Here is a 24,956-nt window from a genome sequence, read left to right on the forward strand (position 1 = left end):
TTGCTTTCACATTGGATGAACTCTAGACATTCAGTGCACCCCCCGCTGGCAGTCCACTCTGTCCTTATTAAAATCCTTTCAACTGATGAGCTAAGTGGGGAGAAAATGGTGAGAATTTGTCATCTCCACTGGCTTTTCAATGCCTTGGAATCTGAAGTCCTTTGACAGGCACTCTCAAATGCCCTTTAAAAACATTAATGTCCCAAGCCAGTTTACATATCTTATCCACACTTCATCAGAATAACCTTCCTGGGTCATGCCTGAATTGGTCGGTTGTTCCACTGTTGTCACTATAAAACAAAGGGAAGCCATAGATCCAAAGGTGTTCTGCAAATGGATCGCCATGTCACAAGCATTGCCACAGACCATTGTGTAGATAAAGCTGCACCAGTGTTATGGAAACGGCCACGTGCTAGAAATATGCTCATAACGAAATGCTGCCTGTTTAAGTTTGGAACAACTAAGGAAGGAACGCTGGAGAATCGCTCAGCCGGGACAGCAGAGCATCAGGTAGAAGCTGCAGGACCTTGGATAGCTCCAAGGAGACTTTGGGGACCAAATGAAACCCATCTGAGACCGGCTTCTTGGACCCTGCTACCTTTCTATGGTTCCGTTTCCTTTATGAAAGAAGAAGAGAGTCTTGGCTGGGTTAGACTTCTGACCTGGAGCCTAGTGCTCCATCTACAGATCGCCCACCTGGGTCCCCTGCTTTGGAGGGGAGGGCAAACAACAGAGTCTGCTGGAGCGGGTGGCCATAGCAATTTCAACCAACCAACCAACCAACCAACCAACCAACCAACCAACCAACCAACCAACCAAATAAGCGAGCCTCTATCTCAGCAGAAGAGGCCAGGGCCAGCACTTCCACCGTTCTCTCTCTGATTTATGGCACCCTACTTCATCTAAGAACCCTGACTGTGGGCAAAATTACACCCTAGTGCAATGTCAGTGCTCATACCATGTTGAGAGTAAAAGGCCAAATACAGAGTGAGCCCTAGCTACTAAAACTCAGTAGTTTTAAACACTGCTATTGCCCTCTTGGAGTTCCGCCATGGGGAAATCAATGGGATAAGCGCTTCTAAAATAAGCTTTCTTTTCCAAACTTTGGGGGCTCCTTAACTGAGAGTCAGGAAAACCACCCAATTTTTTTGCTGGAAAGCACTGTTCTTGTGCAAGGCAAGAAGTGATAATGATGGGTTACTGTTATGAAAATATAAGTAGAGGGAAAATGAATGCTTATTAGTGAAGCTAGCTGAAAATGGAATCTACCTAAACTTCCAACTGCTGCTCCATCGAGCCCCTTCTCTGAAGCCTCTAGCTGACAGTGCTGCAGACAGAATGAGAGACTAAACGGAACCAATAAAACGGAAAAAAGCCCCAAGCCCCTCTTCTGGGTCAGACTATCCTATGTTCCACAAATACTACTTAAAATATGTAGCTGAAGGACCCCTGTGCTGGAAGCACAAAGATAAATCATCTTGTGAGAGAAAGAACACCCACAACAGGAACACCTACAGCAAAATAATAAAATAAAAATAATAAAATATGAAGACATTCCAATAGAAGAGAACATCTATAGCTCAGGGTTGAACCATGGAGTCTGCGGCACTCTCTGAGCTTGGCTGTTGGCTTGCAGACGTTTCATGACCCAACTAGGCCACATCATCAGTGCTGGAGAGTGTGGGGTTGGCTCCTTGTTTATATACAGTAGCTTGCCCTGCCAGTGTTGATGGGAGTGTGGTTTTCTCCTTGGTAGTTCCTTGATTAGGGTATGTTTTCTGCTTGTTTGTCTGGTGTTAATCCCTGTTTATTTGAGTGTTGGCTGATGGTCTTTTTGTTTCCTTCTTAGCTTTTTATTGTCTCCTTTGGATGGTGTATAAATATGGTTTATCTCTATGTGTCTATCGATGGCCGATTTGTCTGAATGCCAAACTTCCAGGAATCCCCTAGCATTTTTGGATTTAGCTTGGCCTAGGATGCTCAGAGTTTCCCAGTTGAAACTATGGTTGAATCTGTCCATGTGCTGTGAGATTAAGGAGTTTTCATCGTGTCTTCAGATTAAGGAGTGTCTTCTGATAAAGGAGTTTCCATTGTGTCTTCATGATGAAAGGAGTTTAATTCGTCAAGAGTTTAATTCTTCAGAATTTCACGATGAAAGGAATTTAAGATTTCTCTTCTACTGAAGAGAAATTTCTATTTCATGATGAAAGGTGTTAAAAATTCTCTTCTATTGAAAGGGGTTTAAAATTTCATGATGAAATGAGTTTAATTCTTCAGAAGACAACCACATTGGTACACGAGTAGCCCTGATAGTTTAATGGACATACTGCACTACAGTCAAGTTTACAACATCTGTATAGAAATCATCACATGAATAGGTGGCAAAAAGGAGGAGGAGGAGGAGGAGAGGAAGAAGAAGAGGAAGAGGAAGAAGAGGAGGAGGAGGAGGGAGAAGAAGAGGAAGAAGAAGAGGAGTCACATTACAGAATATGAAAGCCATTTTAAAATTGGAAGGAACACCTTTTGCTCTTGGCACAGGCTAGGATTGGACCTTGGATCTTAGATGTCAGACATCAGGATTATGGGAAAGAGGGAGGAAAAGAGAGAAAAGCAACACTGGGAAGCCCCGCTAACAGGGAGGTCTGGGGTTATGGTACTGTTGAAGGTGATTCTGTCCCCACAGACATGGGGGCTGCAAGGATTCTGCCCTGCTCAGGAAGGGTCTCGGGCAAAACCTGCTTGAGAAGACTGTTTCCCAACGCGTCCTTTTTTTGAAAGCCCGCCTGGGAGTGGAGGGACAGAACCGCTCGAGAGGATTGTGAGTGGAGTGCAGGGAAGCACCCAAGCCGAGTGGAACAGAACGCAGTGGCCCTGCTGAGCCCCCCCTTCCCAACCCCTCATTCACAGGGCGAGGGGAGGAGCGTCGGGGTAAGTTAGCTTATTGCTGGCATACTAAAGACTTTGCTTATTGGATTCTGGCTCGGAGGAGTTGCTGCTGCCCTGCCTCCCTCGGGCATTTCCCCTCCCTGCCCTGCTGGCGCCCACCCCCTCTTTCGAGTGGCAGGAGAGAATCCCTGCCGGTGTTTTTTCTCCTTTCCGTCCCGTTGCCTTGGACCACCACAAGACTGTTCTGAGAGACTGCTGGACTGAACACGCCGAAACTGAGCAGGCTGGGGGGAAAGCAAAACCCAGCACCCGTGGGTTGCCCCCACCCCAGCTGGCTTGGCTTTGTCGATTTGTGCAGGGAAGTACATGTCTTCTTGGAGAGCGCAGAGCCACAACTTTATGGCTGCTCACAAGTTCTACGGCAGTTTCGGTAGAACCACCTTCCGGTTTCTCTGTCTGCCTTCCCGATGTTTTCTTTTTCCAAAAACATTGACTTGGAAATTATCCCAAAGCTGAAACACACCCTTCATTCCATCCTCTTAAATATTTATGGACCTGTCTCCACCCAGATGTGTAGAGTAACGCAGCTCTGTTAAATACTGGTTTGGTATTTACAGTATTTTTTTTCCCCAATACGGCAGAGAAATTCGCACAAAAAGCGCCGTCATCCTCAACTAGGAGCCCAGCCACACTTTCCAAAAGTGCCGATCGGCTGAGCTGGAAGACCAGGTGGATACAAAGCCACCCACCAAAAAACCATAGTGAGAATGAGAGAGATATTTAAAAAGTATATATGTATATTCATATATCAAACAGGCTGCTTGAAATACAGTCAGTGTTAAGCTACAATACACGTGTGTTCTCACACCTCTCATTCTCACCCTCTCACACATGCACAAGCTGCCTTTCCATCTTTTCATGGTGAAGCACCCAACAGATCGGGTAGATCCCTCGGCAAGTAGATCAAGTAGATCTCCTGGCAAAAGCTGGTAGCAACCTCTCAGAACAGAGCGAAGGGTCCAGGCAAGTCCCACCTCTTTCCCAGGAAGAACCAAAATAGATTCTTCTTCTTATTGTTCATTTCTGTTGTTTTTTTTTTTGTGGGTTTTTTTGGTTTGTTTTTACAAAAAGGAGAAACAACTTTCACACAAAGCATTACAATGACAACTCCCTTTGGTAGAAAGTGTAATAAAATGACTTTGCCGCCCTTGCCTGTAAGTACTAAACCCTGAAACCATCTGGTACTCAAAAGGCTAGTAAGAGTTGTACTAGCACATTAAGCACACTTATTCTTTAATTAAAAAAAAAAAAACCAAAATTGACAAATATGTACATTTATTTACAAAAAAAGGAGGGGAGGGGGGAGAACCAGTTTAAAATTGGTTGTGGCTGCTATTGTAAAAGCGTGCATGTGTGTCTGAGAAGATACTCTGTGTGCGTGTGTGTGTGCGTGTGTGTGAGAGAGAGAGACAGAAGAGTGTGTTTGTGTGGAAAGCTGGTGCATGGCATCAAGAGGCTAGTAAACAAGCAGGTACAAAACATAATAATAATAGTAATAATAATAATAAAACCCAAATAAAACGATAGTTCCACTGGCACTAGAAAGAACAGACTGATCTTAATTGGTTTAGGTAAGTCAGGAGTCCTGGTCACAGGAACACAACTGATGAGTAGAGGAAAGTTGAAATGGCAGGTCCAGAAGCCGACGGGTCGGACCACTGGCCTGCGGAACCCAGGAAGCTGACCAAAGTTTGCAAAACGTCTGCCGCCAAGTCCCGTGGAGACTAGTGACACAGCACTTCTGGCATTCCTTAAAATATTCTAGCCTTAAAACTTGTCTCTTTCGGGAGGAAGGGCGATGTCGGGGGGGGAGGGGGGAATTCCACGCACCAATTCTCGTTGAGTACCCCAGAGGATCCTCGCTGCTGCTGGTGGGTAGAGGCCAAGTGGGTCTCCCTGGGGCTACTCACATACCTCACACGCCTTGGCGCATGCGCAGCGATCTCAGCTCCTTGGCAGCTGGACTGGCTTCAGTTCCACAAGACTGATGTGAAAACAACCGCACTGGGGCGGCAGGAGGCCTCAGATCTGAGTGAGTCGGGAAGTGGCGGTTACGGAGACGCGCAAGGAAGGGGGAGCGGGGAGAAGAAGGCATCTTCCTTACTTTTTGTGATGCGCGCCCACACGTGCGCTCCTCCCCTCCCCCAGAACCAAACACGCTCCTGTTTCCCTCTTCCCCCACCGGAGTTTAGGGCGTCTTACATATTGTGCCGTATTTCACGCGGTATTTGTTGATGCTCACAAAATGCAAGTCCTCCGTCTCGCAAGTGGTGGTGCAGGGCAGGAGGCCCTCCAAAGCTTCCCCCATGAGCCACTGGCTAGTTTCAGCTGCCATTTCACGGGTTACGTGCTCCTTGGTCCATCGATCCACCCAGGCTTGGAAACGCTGGTGCAGTCTCTTGCTCACTCTTTCGTGGGACTGCGGGCGAGGGGGGGAGGCAAGGAGGGAGAGAGAAGGGTCAGGCTACGACCGACGCACCTCAAACGCAGGCTGATCGCCTGCCTGCAGCTTTTCGGAAAATACCCCATGGACATCCCTGCGGTCAAGTGTGGACCAGATCCTAAGCTGTGACGGCCCCACCCCACGACCCCCGGGGCGGAACAAACTTTCTCTCATGGCGATAATCCTAGAGGACTGGCATGCTAATCTGCGAGGGCTGCAAATCGTGGAAAAATGTGGCATTTGGAAGCAACATTGGTGTTTTCTTTGTGGAATTACATTCGTGATGGTCCGTTAATAATGGCAAAGATCCAGTTTGGTGAGAGCAGCTCAGAGCAGGTAAGGTAAGGTTCAGTAAAACAGCTTGCAAAATCAGAGGAGGAGCTGACAGTTCCTAAAAATGGGCCCAAGATATGGGATCTAGGATGCCAGTCCATCCCCTTAATTAGGGCAGGAATCCAACTATTATAGCATCCCCAGCAGAAATGGAGTCTGCTGTTCCTCTGGGCTACTGATTCTACTGTCACTTTGCTTCTATGGGTAGGACGTTTCTCCTGACAGATGCTGCCTTTCTAGAACCGAAACCTGTAATTCTCTGTCCGGGGCTCTGGGAAGATACAGAACATTTGGGTGCCTGGAGATACACTTCCAGACGGCCGCCATTCACTAGGGTATTATCTGCAGGCAGCAGAGATGGAGAACCTGAGGTTCTAGGGCCGTGCATACCCCCAAACCCCATTTTTCTGCACCCAACTTTGCTCATTCATTTGACATGGGCCACACAACGTTTTGGATTGGGAACCGCCCAGAGTTTGGTTTATGATGGGTGGCCATATTATGTTTTCAATCAATCAACTAATCTTGCATTTTAAGACAGGAAACATGGGGTAGTGGTAGCATGAGGTCTAAAACGGGCACAGTGTGATTTTAAAATCCAAGAAAAAAACCCAGAAAGATATTCCAAAAAGAACTGGAGGGTGGGCGATGAGCAAGGGGATTGGGGAGAATGTCCCTGCCCTGCTCTTGTGTGTCACTTGGCTTGATCACTGCGCATGGTGATGCCATCCACTGTGGTCCTTCCCCATCTCCAGTCCCCCAACACCTGCCTTCCCTGGATGTACAGTTTCCCTTCAGGGGACAAGGGCTCATCGGCTCCCCCCCCCGGGCCAACCTGATGGGCGCGCAGCAGTGCGGTCCTCCGGTACATGTAATCCTCCGACTTGATCACATAGACCATCTTGTAGGAATTCAGCTTGAATTTGCACTCCAGCTTGTCCAAGCTCTCCACATTCTCCAAGGTCTTCTTGCCAAGCACCTCCTTGCCATCCTTCTCCTGCTGCTCCCGACCCCGCTGACACTTGCGGATCCGCCGCAGGTTCCTGAGAAGCAGAGAGGCCCTGCTGGAATTAGTGTCTGCCCGAAAACCCATCCCGCTGCTTCTGGTGGGCCATGTCGAGAGCGGAAGCTTGATTCACAGAAGACAGTGGCTTTGGGAAACCTGAAGGCCATTACTGGGAGCACGTGGCTGCCACGCTGAGCCCCTGGGCTAGCAATCCCCCCCCTCCCACCGAGCCGAACAGAACAGGAACCATCTCTAGAGGCAACACCTGGCTCAAAACTGCCCACTGGGGCTTTCAATGCAGGCGAAGTAGCGGTTCTGTTCTCTCACCTGGGCAGAAACACTGGTTTCTGGGCCAGCTGTTCCCGCAATTCAGGAGACGTGGAGTCCGAGTTGACGTACCGGTCCACGTAGTCAGTCCAACGCTGAAAGGGAACCGAGAGAGGATCAGTCAACTCCTTTTAAGGGGGAAAAAAGCTTTTCTGCTTGAGCAGTGAGAATCAATGCACGCACGCAATCACTGCAAACTTTCTTTCCATGGTGCTACCAGTAGTAGTACAGCCTGTATTTGTAAAAGGGGAGTAAGAAGAACGCAGTCTCTTTGTGAATGTTTAACAAGCAGCAGCAAGGAGCATACTTATGAACGTTAAAGCAGAGGTAGAAAACGTCTCACAATTCCCAGCATCCAGGCACTTCAAAACGTTGGTGCTCAGACCTAAGAATCGGAAGTGTTTCTCTCAACTCTAGAAATATAATATTCTCTTTCACACAAAGAGCACGCTGCTAAGCCCTAAATACTTAAGCCACACTTTACAGAGCCCGAACAGCAGCATGCAATTCTACTGGGATGGAATCTCCACCTCCTTTCTTGAGAGGAGTCTAGGAGGGGTGAGCTTGTACTGAACATCTTCATGGAAATTTCTATAACCTGTTATCTGGAATTTGGTGTTCTGTATGGCTAAAGGTTTCAGCTTCAATACTGAAACGTTGGTTTTCTAGCAGACCCAAAAAACAGGCCATCGAACTGAAACCTAAATCAAACGGAGACATCCGTGTGAATTCAGGAGTTGTGAATACACGTGTTAAAATATGGAAGGAAAGATGCTAGCATAGGACCACGCAATCTATTCAAACCTGAAGCATTTCATTTCCTTTGGCACAATCCAGGCCTTTTTCTGCTGCTGTCAGCCCTTCGAGGTACTCCAGACAGGAAGCACAAACCAGGAGCACTAATGCTACCTTTATTGTAAGGTGACATGAACAGAATCTTGCAAGTCTGAAAGCATTTCTCCCCTCCTTTCCTTTTGCTTTCCAGAAAACTAGGGAGGGTCCCTTCTGAGACGCTTCCCCCACCCTCCCTCCTTCTGTGGGCTGAGACACCTTTTGCATGATGGATGTCTACGCTGCAGCTCTTCCTCCTGCCTCCCCAGTCATTCCCACAGGCCATTACAGCTGTGCTAGGCCGTTCCTCTTAAAAGCGCTTGTGTGACTGGTAATGAAAACGCTGTAAAACTGCTAACCGAGCACGGCCCACCCGTACCTCTGCCTCAACAGGATCGTCAGAGTTTTCCTCTTCTGTATCAAGCAGTTCGATGGTTAACTGAACATGGCCTCTACTCTGAACGAACATCATCTGCATGACAGAACACAAGATGCTGGTCAAACCATCTCCTGTTTTTTTTTTTTAACTAGGCCCATAGCCTGGATTTAGACATGGCGTTATTAAAATAGGCAAAGCTTCAGATTAGCAAAATGCTTGGTTTGAAAGGGCAGCCACAAGTAAAGATTACCCCAGCGGCTGTGAATTTATCTCTTCCATCAAGAGGCAGTTGCAATATCTTGCCCTTAAGGATTCTGGCATAAGTCATGCCCCACGATAAAAGCAAAGAGCAGACTGTCTGGTTAAAGCAAGAGAGAGTTGTAGGATGAGCGTTTCTGTGAGAAGCTCAGATTGGCATGGGGTGGGGGGCAGGAGTGGGATTATTTTTAGGGAAGGGGAAGTTGGGGAGAAGATTCCAGGGAAAGTTGTAGCCTCCTCCTTTCAGTGCTGCATCAAAAGCAGGAAGAACAGCATGTTTCTCCCAGCTTCTGCCTGGGGAGTCATAAATCATCTGAGAAACCTTTAGCCACATTTCGACCAGTTAAAAGAAAAATCAAAAATCAAAATAACTGCTCATTCCACGCAGCCCCTGCCTTTGGTTAAGCATGCCAATTCCAACAAAGTGTTGGAACACTTTAGTTGCTCCAAGGCAACTCCAGTTGCAGTTACATTGCCCAGAAAGCCTCTGATCTCCTTATTTAGGTAGCCTTGAAGTCGCGGGTGGCATCTTTGCTAGCTTTCATTCAAGGCTTCTGTAGACCATAAAAGACACTAGAAGAATGGTTCAGGAAAGTTGAATGGACTTGGAAATGAAAATGCATCTTGGCACCTTTGGAGGAAAAAGATCACCCCGTCTCCCTTCCAAAACCTAATCTTATCCATTTCTTCCTCCTCAAAGACCATCAGGATCCTCCTTCCTGCCCAGCTCTCCTCGTTACCTTGAAGCAGTTCTCATCCTGCATGAGCTGCTCAGCTTTGCGCTGATAAGCCGTCTCCACCAGGGACCGAGATGACTGTGAGGTCAGCAGGCCTCCCGTTGCGCTGTTGTGGCTCTCAGACAGGTAGAGTTCTGTCACCTGCACACAGATTTCATCACTCACTATGTGCTGGAGCTGAGGATGAAAAAAAGAAAAAAAAAGTTGAAGTCCACACCTCTTCAAGTTGCCAAGTGTGAGAACCACTGAGCTAGTCTAACATCTCCAGCCTAGAAGGTGTCATTTTTTAAAATGATACTCTTCTTCCAGGGGCCCAAAACAGCAATATTTATGAGAGAACTAGGGAACTGTTAACGGCAAACCTCATTTAAAGTGCCCCAACTGCCTTTCTCAGACATGAAAACATGGACAGAACAGCTCCTGTATCAAACTAGATCATTTCATGAAGATGGTGTTTGGAAGAAGTGATTTTTAAATGAAGCAGCCTCTCCTGAAAGAGGATTAAAATATTTACTGTTCTACTCTTGCTTTGCAAATTTATTCCCAAAACTATAATGGGGGGGTGGGGGGTGGGGAGAAGTACTGGCAAAGATTCTCGCCCATGCCATAAAGGAAAAGCATGTTTGCAGCATACCACACAACCACACTATTTCAATCAGATGAATTTCCTAAATGATGCAGCAAAGGACACTTTATAGTATGTGTAAATGTCTCAGTGGCAATCCCTTTTCATTCATGTCAGACAGCAATTACTGTCCCAACTATTCCAGCCATATCCAACTCAGATGTTTTGGGATTTCCTTGTAAGGGCAATAAACAGCCATCTCTGGCATTTCTTCCCCTCTCTCTCTTTAAACCACCCCACCCCACCCCACCCCACCCCACCCACACAGACTCTCTCTCTCTTGTAGAATCACCTGTCTAACAATACTCTGAATGAGTTTGTCCATGGTGAACGCAATGTAGGCGTGAATGGTAAACATCTCGCGAAGAGAATCCTCGTATTGGGAAGAATCCATGTTGCCATCCAGGAGGTTCCTCACCATGTCCAGAAAAGCAGGGTAATAGTCTTCCACTTCAATGTCCACTGAAATTGATGGGGGGGGGAAGAGGGAGAACAAACTCATATTGACTTGCAGGTTTAAAATACAAGAGGAAGTGTCAGCCCTCCAAGGTAGGCAAGGTCTAGGAACAGAAGCAGCAGAGATCTCAGAAATGCTCTTGGTTATTGTAGACAGCAGACCGTCAGACCCTCTCTCTGCCCCATCAAGATGAGGTTATTTTGAGTTCTGTTCTCACACTTCCTTCTTTCTCAGGGCTGAGCTGCTATTTCTCCTTCCGTAACATTTCACTGCTCTCTTCTCCCTTTCCACAGCTAGATCTAGATTTTTTCACAGGGAGGGACGCCTTTTAAGAATCTTGTTTCTCCTTTTGGTTGACTGCTGAAACTAGGATGAACAATAGTGATCTCAAAGACACGCGCATGTTTAAAGAGCTCCTACAGTCATGCGCTCCATATAAACGCAGACCAAGGAGAGACACTGTGGACGCGAGCATTAAAGGGTGCAAACTCCACTGTAGTGAACCCTAATGAAATTTGGTGGGATTTATTTTAATAGACACGTGCAGAATTGGGCTGCCAAGTTTTTAAAAACATCATGGAGTTAATATTAATATTAGGGGTTACTGCCTGAAAATCCAAGCAAAATCTAATCTGTTTGGGGCTATACTATAATAGTAAGAGAAACTGATTTTAAAAAACACACAAAATAATTCAGAAATCAATCGTTGTTAAATTGCTTTAATGTATTATTTCAGATCATTGGGTTGCTTATTTCAGTGTCATTAGCTGAAAGGAGAGACCGCTGCTATCTCAACCAGCACCTACATTTCTACTTCCCAGAAGCTAGTAATGTTAAAAACCTCAAAAGTTCACTGCCTCATCCCTTTTCTTCACTGAATTCTTCACTGATTTAAGGGGTTTAACCCAAGAATGCGGCACGCCTTTTAATGCTGGAGAGATCCAAGGAAGAGCCGGTAGCTCTGAGCCCTTGACCTCACATGCAGAACACGTGAGCTGATGTAACCACCGGTCTCTTTCGGTTCATGTCCATCAACCCGAATGTCCCCTTAGGCAGCCAGCACTGCTCCCCCCCTTGCACCCCTCTCCATGCCCGTCTCCCCAGCCGGAAAGAGGCACTTACTGGGTTCTTTCAACCGCAGCTGGATGGCAGGGCTGTCGCCCTTCTCTCGCTTCACGCCCAGCACTTCTCGCTCCCATTCTCTTTCCCGGCTGTCCTCTTCGATCTGCCGCTCTGCCTGGGTGTATATTCGCAGCAGCCGCAGGCACAGGATCTGGTGAAGGCGCAGGAAGATGTACCAGTTGTTGTTCACGTAGAACAGGTTGTAGACTTCGTCCATGCTGCGCAGCTTCTGAGCTGTGGTGCTGCTGAACAGCAGCTTGGCTTTGGGGGGGCTGCCCCCCACCCCGTTGTGCTTCTTCACCGCCCCAGAGCTTTCGTCCACGTCCATCTCTTCCTCTTCTTCCTCCTCCAGGTCGGAGAGTTCCCCTCGCTGCGCAAAGAGGAGGTCCGGGATGAAATGGTACATGATCTGCTTGATTTTGTATTTGTCTTCCTTCTGGATGCCCGTCTGCCGCTTCACGTGATGAATAATGAGAGAGGCAGCGTCATCCAGAATCTGCTTGTCCTCGTAGGCCAGAGACAGATGAGGGCCAGCGTTGTCTTCAGATGTTTGTTCTTGCCTCTGAAAATCAAGAAGCAGAGAGCACAAGGTCGTTCTACAAATTGCTGCTGATGAAGAGGAAAGACACGTTCTCTACAAGGAAAAGGTCCCACTGCTTCCTCAACTGCCTCCAAGCAAAAGGACAATCTGAACACCTTCCTCCAAGAGCTCTTTGATGTTCTTCAACATTCTCATGATTGTGGAGTCCTTGGGGTTCTCTGAGCTTGGTTGTTTTCTTGCAAACGTGTCATTATCCAGCTAGGTAGCATCTTCAGTGCACAACCAAGCTCAGAGAACCCCAAGGACTCCACAGTTCAACCCTGACCTACACATATTCGCTTCTATTGATTCTCATGATTATTTTCAAGTTGCAGATGAAGGAAAACTTGGCAAATTCAACACCAAATCCCTTGGCAAAAGGAACTGCAACAAATTATGAAATCCTTCCACAAAAACCAGTCCCTACAGCAGGGATGGGCACCAGCGGATCATTGGTAGATCACTGAATGACTTGTGCCCTCTGTGGAGCAGGGAAGGAAAAAGAAAAGGCCATTTAGGCTGCTGTGTTTCCTGAGCTAGTCATTCAGTGTATGTTGGAAGCTCATGCACCAGGCTTATGGGGTGGAGCAGGTAAATCAGTCCTGCCCCCAACAGTGATGGACCAATTTCCCAAGAAACTAGATCCCTAAATAGAAACATGCCTTTATCAATTCCAGAGGGTCAGAGAGGAATGCTATGGAACAGTAGATCTGCTTACATGTATGCCATTCCCAAATCTGCAACTGTGCCTTAGAGAAAACAAGAGGCCAGCTCCCTATATAAATTATCTCTGTGCCCCCTTTTTTCAACACTTGAATCATGGATACCTTCATCTGACTGCAGCAAACGGGAATATGGCAGAAAGAGGGCTCTTTCTGGTGAAGAACTGAGGTTGGACGCCTGCTTCTCAGTGATAGATTTATCAGCCTAGGGCCAAAAACTTTATGCAGGTTCCTTTTTGAAGCATGAAGAAATGGTAATTTAAAAAAGAAGAAAAGAGAAGCTACCATTCATTCTTAGAAGGAAAGCTCTATTTAATTTACCTTGAGCCACAATGGCCTCAAAAGCAGATGCTCAGAGTCCTCCAACAAATTCTGAAGTCCTATGAAAACTCACCTCCTCCTTTTTCCCAGCAAGCAGTCAGGGTAAAATATAATTGGGCTCAACTATATATATTGCGTGAGCAAAGGCGAGGAAGAAATGTCAACGTACCTCATCATAAATGGTCTCAATCTCACTGAGGAGACTTTTTGATCTTAAGACCTTGGTGTCGTTCTGTTTAAAGTTGATGCCCTGATGGTCCAAGGATTTCAGATAGTATTTCTCATTTTGTTCCCGCCACACTTTGTTGAATCCCCTCTGAGCTTCTCGCCACTCCTCTTCTTTCATTTTCAACCTAGGCAGGAAGACGAGCGACAGGGTCTGAGAAAGGGCTGTGACACCTAGTGGTTTTATCACATTCCACTCAACAGACGTGAATGAAAAATCTGGTAATATAAAAGAATGTGCTCACCATGTTCCTGTGGTCTCTTTTCTTACTGCAATAGGGAGCTGGATAAGTGCATTTCTATCTAGCCCTTTTCCCACCCCTCCATTCCTTCTTCTCTGTAGCAGAATTGCTGTTTCTAGTATAGGGGTGAATCCAGAAGGGTTGAAGGACTTTAACATAACTCTCCCATGTCAGCTGTGAAATTCACCAGTGAGTTGGGGCTCCTGAGATCCACAGAAAAGGGGCAGGGTCCAAGAGATATGCATAAAGTCCAGGCTTTATGAACTTGGCACCAACCAGATGCGTAAGCTTTGCAACTTGTCATTATTCCCAGCCAGCAAGGCTGATGTATCTGAGGATTCCAGGTTGAAGAAGCCTGCCAGTCAGCAGACTGCCAATGCTGGTCTTCTCAGCCACCAAGCAATGGTTTAGATGTACATTTGCTTTTGGAATAATCAGGAAATTTCAGTTCCTCTGGAATCAGACTGCTAGTCATGGCTAGATGATAAAATACATTATGTCAGGGCTTGGCCAGCTATAATGGCTCCTAGTCTTTCCCAACTTTTAAAGGGACTTACAGCTTTGAATTTGGATGTCCTCAGGATCACCCATCTCCACATCTACCTACTCAGACCCCAAGACCATTTTTCGAAGTTCTTGTCCACATGAGACGCGACAGGTGGTCACAGATGATCCCAGACCTTGGAATACTTCAAAGCTTGCCTAGCATGTTCCTTGACATTGTGACTTTTCAGTGTAACTTTCACCTGAATATTCATCTCCACTGAGATGCCCCCCCCCGCCCCGGATGACGAGATACCTTTTCAACACAATGGGAACCGCAATGGCTGGGTTTTTCCGAAGACCATCAATGATGTCGGCAGCTTTGTCAGCATATATCCTCTGCAGAGCTTTGCGGTGGATAACCTCTGAGGAGCCCCCCAAGGTATTGTCAAGGCGGAATTTGGCTTGCTCTTCAGCTGATAAGCGGGACAGTTTCTTCTGTATTGTCTCCAGGACTCTGATGGTTGCTAGGTTGGTCTCCAAGACCACATCCAGCTGAAAAAGAAAATGCTCATCAGCTACGTTTAACTGTTGCTAACGAAAGGAGTTTATGACCCAGGTAGCACCTGAAGCGGGAACTTTTCCTCTCACGGCCCAGTCATCCCTATACAGAAGCACTCCCTGACACGCAGCCCCCCGGAAAGGCTGAATTTCAACTTCCCAAGTGGGATCTGATTTCAAATCTAGCCAGAAGCTGTCAGATTGGGAAACGCTGCATGACGCTGATTCTTCCAGCTGTAGTACTTTATCTGCCGTTTTGCCACCCCTGAGCTAAGTTCCTGATATCACACCAGGAGATTAAGCCCTGTTTTACCTACCTCGAACCGTTCATCTTCACATCGGTAGATATGTTCTTCATACTGAGTCTTCTTCGAGCTCACAAACGTAGAATCTTCGGACCACGATGGAAAGGAGACCCAGGTGTCATTCAGAACCTGAGCAGTGGAGAGAGAAAGAAGGGTCTTACTGCTAATAAGATAATCTGCTGGGGAATTCTGCTGGCTGGGGATTCTGGGAGTTGAAGTCCACACATCTTCAAGCTGCCAAGGTTGAGAAACACTGAGCTAGGGAAAAGGCCTATCAGACTGCTAACAGGATGCTGCTTGTCCAGTCACTGGTTATGTCTGATTTCCCCATCAGAAAACCCTATTTGTCACCAGAGAACAGTTTGCTGTACAAGGGCACCCCCTTGTGGGAGAAAAAAAGATTGCTGCTGAGAACAATTTCATGACGTGCATCCCATAATGGGCTGGTCTTTAAAAAGCGAGTCTGTAGGCTAAGCCCGATCTGATAACGTACCCAATAAAGACCTCACGTGAGGGGTATTCCCCACTGGGGAACTTCACATTCATAGATAGACGTAATCCTTTTCACCGGTCATTTTTATTCTCTCACGTATCGTTCTGCTCTTCTTCATGTCTTCCTGGCTATCAAAGTTAGAGAGTTTTCTTCGGCTTCACTCAAAGGCAATAGCTTAGTAATGGAGACCATGGGACATGAAAAAGACCAGTTCTTGGTATCTATACAGGTAGTCCTTGGCTTACGACCATTTGGTGACTGTTCAAACTTACAACGGCGCTGAATGAGTGGTAGCTATAGCCAATCCTCAGAGTTCTGGCCATTGCAGTGTCCTGCGGTCACGTGATCACGATTTCTGACGTTCCCTGCCGGCTTCCCACAAGCAAAGTCAATGGGGAGGCCGGCAAGAAATGAGAAATTGCAGTCACGTGAGGCCCTTGCTTAATGACAGCAACTGGGACTGCCAGAACTGCCATTGCTAAGCGGCATGGTCAAATGACGTCGCTCTTTATGGCGGTGTCACTTAGAGATGGCAATTCCACTCCCAACTGCTATCATAAGCCGAGGACTATAGGTAATTAAAATAAATACCAGGCAATTGAGGGGAGGGTGATCCTTGGAGGTCATACCACTCTTGCTAGGTTTCACCAACATCCACATCCTCAAAGGGGGAAGAATGCCAGCGTACCTCCTTGCACAACGGCGTCCGACCTGTACATTTGGGCTGCTGGTAACTTTTGGGCAAGGCTCGGTAGCTGGAGCCCAGTCGTTTACACGAAGCATAGTCTATCTCCATCGCTATCCCCTCTGTGGCTCGCTCCTTCGGAAAGGTCTCCAGATGTGCAGATTCTTTGTAGCCCAGGAAGTTTTTAAACCAAGTGAACAACTCTGGGAATTTTCTGAAAAAAAGAAATCCAATGCGAGCAGAATACATTACATCAGAGTTGCTGTGGCAGAGAGATTTTTACACTTCTTAGTAAGGTTTAAACTTTCAATACACTCTTAATCATCTTATTCAGGGAAAGATGCAACCGCTGCTTATTTAAACATTCTTCTTGCATCTTCTGTGGTGAAATTCGCTATGCCGGTACAACATGGCGACTAGAGTTTGCCGCTAATTGGAGCAGAAGCATCTCTCCTCCTTGGACTCAAAGCAAGTTGGCAGATGGAACAAGCAAGATGCTCGCTGCTTGTAAATTCTCAATTCTTCAATCTATGTTGTCTGTCACACAAGTGAGCACACTAAAGGATCAGTTACTTAGCCTGCTTACCCCAGGAATGGAGAAACAAGCTGCACCAGCTCAGCTCTGGATATCACCTCCTGATTGAAAATGACTAGGCAACGGAGGAAATTCTCATAGGCTTCTGTGCTGCGCAATGCCTTGCGGACCTGGATCGCGGAACGGGAAGAGAAAAAGAAGCACAAGAAAGTTGGGAAAGGAAGGATTGCCCTGGCAAAGGGACAATTTAATCCTCTCCCATTAGCACGATTCCAAGCACATCAACCAACAGCCATTACATAGGTGGAGCTGGGAAATGGGTACATTTATTCCAGAGAGAGCTGAAGGATGATGAGAAATGCATCATGACCCACAATGTAACTCCTTGCAGTCCCCAGATAATCCCCCACATGCAGTAGCTGTTGAACAGCTGAAGAATGTCATAAGTAAGCTTGACTTTTGTCTCATGAATATGCAGTTGTTATTCCCTATTATGCAGAATAATGCTGGGGGTAAATCAATTTCCTCACCCATTTCATAATTCATTTGCTCGTCTCACAAAACTTACGATGAACCATTGTGGACAAAGCCAACCCTCTCCCCAAAACTCTGGAACTTTCTCTACATGGGATCCTTGGGTCCGTGGACTCCGAGGCCTGTCCCAATTGCATTTGGACAGAATGGATGCGACCTCACCAAGCCTGCTCTTTCCCAAAACGCTACCCTGTAAAAGGGAGTGTGAAACCCTTCCCTGAGCTGGCCCGAATTGGGGAAGAAGCTCGGCAACCATTTGCTACAAAGGTGAAAGGAAAACAGGAACCGATGAAGGAGTACAGTTCGTACCACGCTGGCAGTGAATGAGGAGTCCAGTATCTGGGCCTCAGGACAGATACATGCCCAGAGAGACACATTTCGGAAGCTACAACCTGTTTAAATGCAACTCTAGGATGCTTAGGCGGGAGGAGGGATAATTCTTGAGTAAATATGCACAGAATTGCAACATTAATCTCAACCAAGCTGATTAGAGATATGAAATAAACGGTCGGAAGCCACGATTCATCAGGCTCTCTTACCTTGTCAAAGAACAGAGACTCTGTCCCGTGTTTACCAGCTTCTACAAAGGATGGGTCCTTCAAATTAAGGAGCTTTGGTTTCTTCTGCAGAAAGAAAGCACATGTACGCACACACACACAACAGAATAGATAACTGATATCTACCACAACACATTTTAAATTTGCTGAGTTACCATATAGTTAAAAAACAGAAGAGGAATAATTGCACAGTATCGATACCCCTTTGGTAGGACAAACATTTGTTAATCAAGTGATGCAGAAGCAGATGCAACATTTGAACCACAGGGGTTTGTAGTGCTCTGCGCCTTTTCCTTAGGAAATATGGAATAATTAAGTAATCAATCCAAAATTAGACTATTTGTCCAGGTAGCCTTAAGGGAAATCCCATTGCTATTTGACTCAGGGTTACGACTTTCTGCCCTCCCATTCCCTCTTTCAGTGGCCAGCGCAGACCTGGAGCATTAGAAAGGCTGCTGAAAATTAAGCTTCTGATGTGCCTCACAAAGTGTAGTCTAGTCCACTGAAGCTCTTCACAATAATGTCAACAAAACGTGAAGGCACTATAGAAAATACTTGTTTTTATAGCATTAAAGATCCCTTAGGTCAGTGTTGTCCAAACTTGGCCACTTTAAGATGAGTGGACTTCAACTCCCACAATTCCCCAGCCAGCAATTCTGGGAGTTGAAGTCCACTCATCTTAAAGTGGCCAAGTTTGGACAACACTGCCTTAGGTGTTATTAGTTTCTAAAATTAAAGCATTTATTATTATTACTGGGGGAAGACAGGATTGAACATTAGGTTGAAGCGGTGTTTTTATTTGGTATGTGCTTATATCTAAGGACTGTACACGATCCACAGAATTACCACCACTATTAGCCTTGTGAAGGAAGCAGCAACAGGTTCTCACCTTCACTGGAGGGGTTACCCCTGTGGTGGCGTGCCTCCGGATTTGACAGCCATTCTGATTGGGTCTTTGCTGCTTGCTGTTAAGCTGGGGCTTCTTAACGGTGCCCCCGTGATCATTTCTCACTGACTCCACTTTCTCTGCAGTGGTCTTGCTTAAGAGCTGATTGGAAAGAACCACAGACAAGTCCATCATGGTTCCCACAGTCAAGAACATGCAAAAACGCTTCACAACAGTTAGCCAGGTAAGAGGCTATGAATACATGCATCGAAGATAAAAATGACTTTTGATCACGTCCCGCTCAGCCCTCATACAGTATATATGCGCGCTAATAATAATTCTCTGGTTGTCAGTTGTTCCATAGCCAAAAGAGGTACATAAATCGGCTTAGGAAGAACAAACATGGGCAGAAAAGACTCTTAAAGGAGTCTTAAAAACTTGTCAGCCTTACCAGGTGGACCAGACAAGAAACATGACCAGATGAGCTAATTCTACTTTATTATAAGGCTACATTAACAGAATCTTGCAAGTCTGCAAGTACAAATCTCCTGCCATCCCTATTTACCACCTGGTCAGTTAGGGTGGCTCCTTTCCAAGTTTCTCTGTCCGTTACTCAGTTGGGGACTCCTCCCCCTTTTATCAGATCATTCCCTAACCCTTGCCCTCGCCCCTCCACCCCAGTCATTCTCACATTCTGTTACAAAGCCTGAAAGGAAGCCACCTGCCCAACCCGCTCTGATGTATTTATTGATACCCCAAGGTTCCTTAGCCCATTTCAATATTGTGCAAGTCATACTGGAACAAAAAGAACAGGGCACATAGCAGTGCCTTGACAGAGATCCCCTGTAAGCAAGCAGTCAAATTAGAAGTCACTCACAACTGAGCTGTTTGCATCTGGCAAGAACTGCCCGAATTCGGAGAGCAAGTCCTCCTGGTTCTTAAAGAGGCGTGCCACCTGGGCATAGACTTCCTGTTCAGTCAACGCTGGGGTATAGTTCCCACCAGCTTCCTTGGCATTTCGCTGCTCTTTCTGTTATGAGAGAGAGGAGAAGGTTCAAGAAGAAGAAGAAGAAACTAAAACTTTTAGCAGCTGCCCCTCACCTGTTTCTGCTTTTTGAGCCTGGGGGCAGGGAGGAAGGAGGGCACCCTGCTGGAGATCTCAAAATAAGAGTAGCAAGTGATGAGCTGAAAAAGACACTGGAGGTGGTTTGCGCTTTGCCCCAAAGTTGTCACCAAGCACCAGATACTGGAGTGGCAAATCATCTCTCTCTAGGTCCACCTGCATCTATTTCAGTTTTTCAAACTTACTGAAAAAGTCTTATTCTTTCAGCAAACCCATCAATTCCAACTAACTACGCTAGCAGGGATAGCCATCTGTCCCACTGCCTATTTAACAAGATTCCTTCTGCTTTGCCAAACACCCTTCTTCTGTTCAGCTGCCAAATTCAGAGCAGCCTTAAAATGAATAGCTGGCTTACTCACCTGATACGTGTGGAGGATCTCCAAAAAAGCCTTATAAATGTCCGGCTGTCCTTGGAAACGATTCTTGATCTTGTTGACATAGTTGATGGCATGATTAAACTCAACTGGCTGATTGTTCTGGAGGGACGGTGTGGTTCCAAGAGAGATTGTCACAGGCGTGTGGGGCTGCACTGGTGGAGAGCGAGGGGACGCGTAGGGGATTGGAGGAGTTTGCTGGCTGGTGGGCGTGTGTGTCTGCAGCTGAGACGGCTGAAAAGGCAGAGCAAACGGATTATGACGGCTTTAGCCCAGAGGAACAGGCCATTATAAATGATGAGGAAAGACGCTACCTGCCCCAAAGCAGGACTGATCTTCTCCATCCAACAGAAGAGGTCCTGTCCTGAGATGTTTACTCAAAAATCAGTCCAGCTACATTGAATGGGTTTTGATCCCTAGTAAATGTTCCAGCTATTTGGGAAACTCCATCTTTAACGACACCTCCTATCACCTCCAGTGCTGGGAATCCATCGCGCTCAAGCCCCACGCTTTCCTGTTTCCAAGCAAAGCCTGCCTATTTCACTTGCCCTTACCTTGCTGATCTTGGCAGGTGGCGGCTGTGGCGCTGGCTGTGCTGGGGTGGGAGCAGACTGTGCTGAAGGCTGAGACGGGTGCTGGGGCTGAGGCTGGGGCTGCGGCTGGAGGCCGTGGGCTGGGATTTGGTGAACCTGCCCTGGGGTTGTTACATTCACCATGTCGTTGGTCTGGACTTCAATTTTGTACCCGGGAGGCAGGAAGGTGTTGAAACCCATGATCAAATCTGGGTGACCTTTGAACAGCTGAGAGACACGGCTGATCACTCCTGGAGTGTCAATGCTGCACGGGAATCCGGCGAAAGGGAAAGGAAAAGGAAGACATCAGAGGCCTGCCGCAGATTTCAATATGCATAAAGGCATGTTGTATGAAGATGCGTCCCTTATGGCTACGAACACAAAACAAAGCCCGCTAGATGCTACAGTAGCTGTTGAGGAAAATAAACGTATGGAAACCTACACGGTCATTAGTATTTTGTGAGAAAGTGTAGACTACAGCAGGATTGGTTGAGTTTTATGTCTTAGGCTACATCATAGTCTATTTTCAGTACTGTTTGTTGAGTTTGCATTCACATCAGATTCAAACTCCTTAGCCAAATCCATGCATTACAGCTAAGCTGGATGCCCAAATTCACCTGGCACATCTCTAAACCTTCACTGTGACTCCCAACAACCAATCGATGTACCAGTATAAAACTCTTGACTACTCCAAAGTAATATACAACAGGGTTCCTCAACCTTGGCCGCTTGAAGATGTGTGGACTTCAACTCCCAGAATTCCCCAGCCAGCATGAGCCTTTATTACTGCCGACTTGGCCCAGATGCCCAGTTCTGATAAAGTGGTGTTTCTCAACCTTGGCGACTTTAAGATGGGTGGACTTCAACTCCCAGAATCCCCCAGCCAGCCATGCTGGCTGGGGAATTCTGGGAGTTGAAGTCCACACATCTTCAAGCGGCCAAGGTTGAGAAACACTGGTATACAGTGTGTGCCCCCAAACTGCTTCTTGGAATTTTAAATATCTGCTGTTCGGAAATGGCTCCCGCACAGTTCAAAGAAATTACTTTACCTAAATAACGTTGATACAGTAGTAATGCTTTTTAATAAAACTGCTACAACTTATCCTGCCACGCCTATCTAACCAGATGAGCTAATTGGTTTCAAATAGTCAAAAAGAAGAAGAAGAAAGAAGTAGAAATATAAGAAAACAGCAGAAAACAAGAACATTTCGACTTATCACAGCTCTCCGGGAGCTACATATATACGCTTCGCTGTCTATATCTACAATTCTAATTTCTCCTTTTTTAGCAAGGCACTAATCACTTAGCTGTCTTTCAGACTGTGCTTTAGAACTTGAGTTAACACATTTTTGAGCAGATTTTGACTTTGGCAAGCAGAGTTTTCTTGGGCCTTTTCAGGTTTTGAAACAGAAAGCTGTGCTACTGGGAGAATTTTGGATGCAAAGGGAAAAAGAAAGAAGAAGAAAAAGGGAGGGAAGAGTTGCCTTCAAGGGAAGGAAAATAAAAATAAAAAAGCAGCCATTCATTATACCTTTGAGATTTAAACTCCTTCATGATGTCCAAGAAATCATTGTAGACTTGAGGCTGGCTACCGAACTGCAGCTTCACCTGGTCAAGGTAGGAAAGGGCATCTTCTACCTGCAGCCAAAATAAGCTGAATTAAAAACATCCCTTTCCAACAACGTTTCGTCTCCATCTTTCAGGTTAGCCCCACAGATGCCCTGAGCTACTACAAAGGATACAATCAGCAAGCAAGTCATTTTGAACCTGGTCAGTTTGTTCTTCTCAAGAGCGCTCCTGCACTATCCTTTCCCGGGCCCAGTGGACGTGATGGGTGCCCTATGGCCCCTACCACAGAAGCGGGACAGGCAGGCTGCCCTTTTAGTCCCCATTTCCTGCAGTGGGTCTTCTTGTTGTTTTTGCTAGGAAAAGCTGCACATTGTAGGAACGTAAGGGAGCCTCCCTTGGCATGAAGCACTGGAAGAGATGACTTCCATGAGGGAAGTTCAACTCTGATGGACCACTTGCCCTGGCTCCGATGCGTCTTAGCAGACAGGCTGCTGAACTTGAGAATGATCAACTGGATCACAGCCTGTCCATTCCAAACTGCTCTACTAGGCTGCATTTTAGACAAGCTACAAAACTACTTTTGAATTTCTGTCTTGGTATATGGGTGTTTCACAATATTTCCTCTGGGTTCATATCTGGAAAGTTTTGTTCAACACTTGAGGCTGAACAAAGAACTAAAGCTGAACTGTAAGATTGTTCTATGCCAAGGAACAGCAAGCTTAAGCATCACTTTCGAATCAGATATTTCAGCTTGGATGCTGAAGTGGAAATCAAATTTTCAGCTGAACTGTCCTCCGTGGGCTACCCTGGGAAAACCCTTTATTTTGAAAAAAGTGGAGCGGTTTAGAAATAGTTAAATAAATGGCAACAACACTTAAAACATTCCCAACTCCTATCCAGTAAACACAAAAACAGAAAAGAAAACATCAAAGGTGAAGAGCAGACATACACACACAGTCAGGTTTCTACCAATAATATGCCTTAGATTTTCACAGCTCTCTAATACAGAACACTTGTGCAACTATTTATGGATCCTTGGTAACTGTGCTTTAAAAACATAGTGACGTTACTATTACTTTGCAAGCCTTTGTTCTGTTAACCACTTTTGTGCAATTAAAGTAAAAGGAGTGTAAATCGGTCCGCATCTACAACACACACACACATCCTATTGCTAGTCGCAATGATCAGTTGAGGGATTCTGTTATCAATCAACCCATGCATTATGGCCATTGACCAGTGATTAACACACCTTCATAACAGAAATTATAAAACACACCCAGAAATGAAAAACCAATGCAAAAAGATTCAATAGATGCGTAAGTGCAATAAGAGGGATAGGTGTAGTCCTTAAGATAATAAAAATATTAAAATAAGAGTAAACTTAACTAAGATATCAGGGATAAAATACTGATAAAGGTTAACCTTATTTAAATGTTCACTAACTAAGGGCCTAAGAACATTTATGAACCCATAACTGTGCAGCACGTTTTAAGAAAAATAATTGAACTTCCATAGGATCAGTAAGATGGGTTTGGTTAATAAAAAGAAATGAGCTGTAATAAGCCTAAACAGAGAGGGTTAATCTCAACTTAAGGCTATCAGTAATAATGATCGTGATAAAAAGAAAAGGACCAGAGGTATCCTATCGTTTTCTGGAGAACATGCTCCCAACATATTCTCCAGAAAACAGCGAACAGAACTGACTTCGCTTCCAAAGCTTTATGCTTTTGCACCCCTCAGCACAACGCATTCAGGAAAATGATTAAATGCTAAGTTGCCTTAAATACAACTCCACACAAGCTCTTCCAAAGCTGTTAGTAGCCACAAAGCAGCAGTTTCATTTTCTACACAATTGAGGACGGAAGAGGGAGAGGAGTGAACGAGCACGGAGCCCTCGCTCGTTTTCCAACACAGACGTATGAAGAGGATTGTGTCCAAAAGTGGACCGCAAATAAACCGACAAATAAATCCAAAGACCTAAGAATGTATAAAAGGGCTGCTTCGCAAGAAGGGCGGCTGTATACATCAAATCAATCAATAAAAGCACAAACGGTACAAATGTGGACAAAAGGGATGATCACCGGATATCAAAAGACACCTCAACCAACGTGCGCAAAACCACTGATTTTCATTTATGGCCTAGTTTGGAGATGCTTTACAGTATGAGTCTCTTCCCGCTGTGGCTGCCAACGAGAGTGAAGTTGAAACTTGCAAAGGGTTCTCCATACAAATGGAGGGGGTTATGAAAAGTGTAAAATATTCCCTGCTGTAGTTACAGAGTGTACGTGTGTGAAAGAAAGGCAAGGTTTTGATCAGCTCAGTGGTGAAATGCCTTTATTACTGCCGACTTGGCCCAGATGCCCAGTTCTGATAAAGTGGCGTTTCTCAACCTTGGCGACTTTAAGATGGGTGGACTTCAACTCCCAGAATCCCCCAGCCAGCCATGCTGGCTGGGGGATTCTGGGAGTTGAAGTCCACCCATCTTAAAGTCGCCAAGGTTGAGAAACGCTGGCTTAAACCAAAGAGCAAATCCTGAATGAACCAAAGCTCTTAGGTTTTATCAAAGAGTTTACAAAATCGGCTTTGTAAAATCTGTTGCAACCCACAGCGTGCATCCTTGCTCCTTATTCCATCATTTACTTCAGCTAACCGTCCACCATCAAGAGCAATCCTGCCACAGAAGACAGGGGTAAAACTTCTGACCTTATTACAAACTTGCCAGCAA

General features: G+C 46.0%; 1 protein-coding gene across 4 annotated transcripts in view; it reads right to left on the reverse strand.

The window, feature by feature from the left end:
• Positions 1-2,259: 2,259 nt before the first annotated feature.
• The window catches only part of SIN3A (SIN3 transcription regulator family member A), a 37,992-nt gene continuing 15,295 nt past the window's right edge, over positions 2,260-24,956 (reverse strand). For 3 of the 4 annotated variants that reach the window (XM_088148366.1, XM_088148365.1, XM_015890478.3), the window contains exons 4-21: positions 22,194-22,300; positions 20,645-20,927; positions 20,076-20,324; positions 19,471-19,623; positions 18,597-18,755; positions 17,690-17,773; positions 16,668-16,786; positions 16,085-16,295; positions 14,916-15,032; positions 14,354-14,592; positions 13,257-13,440; positions 11,465-12,026; positions 10,178-10,347; positions 9,264-9,437; positions 8,266-8,358; positions 7,056-7,150; positions 6,558-6,783; positions 2,260-5,365 (exon numbers count right to left, since the gene is read on the reverse strand). In XM_088148366.1, the coding sequence (XP_088004492.1) occupies positions 5,135-5,365; positions 6,558-6,783; positions 7,056-7,150; positions 8,266-8,358; positions 9,264-9,437; positions 10,178-10,347; positions 11,465-12,026; positions 13,257-13,440; positions 14,354-14,592; positions 14,916-15,032; positions 16,085-16,295; positions 16,668-16,786; positions 17,690-17,773; positions 18,597-18,755; positions 19,471-19,623; positions 20,076-20,324; positions 20,645-20,927; positions 22,194-22,300 (3,456 nt within the window). In that variant the 3' untranslated portion in view covers positions 2,260-5,134. The remainder of the gene's footprint in view (positions 5,366-6,557; positions 6,784-7,055; positions 7,151-8,265; positions 8,359-9,263; positions 9,438-10,177; positions 10,348-11,464; positions 12,027-13,256; positions 13,441-14,353; positions 14,593-14,915; positions 15,033-16,084; positions 16,296-16,667; positions 16,787-17,689; positions 17,774-18,596; positions 18,756-19,470; positions 19,624-20,075; positions 20,325-20,644; positions 20,928-22,193; positions 22,301-24,956) is intronic. The other variant, XM_088148367.1, reaches the window with a different exon arrangement.

Source organism: Python bivittatus, unplaced genomic scaffold (genome assembly GCF_059951505.1).
Source record: "Python bivittatus isolate LINGU-HERP-01145 unplaced genomic scaffold, Pbiv_v1 ctg000530_np1212, whole genome shotgun sequence".
Taxonomy (NCBI): Eukaryota; Metazoa; Chordata; class Lepidosauria; order Squamata; family Pythonidae; genus Python; species Python bivittatus.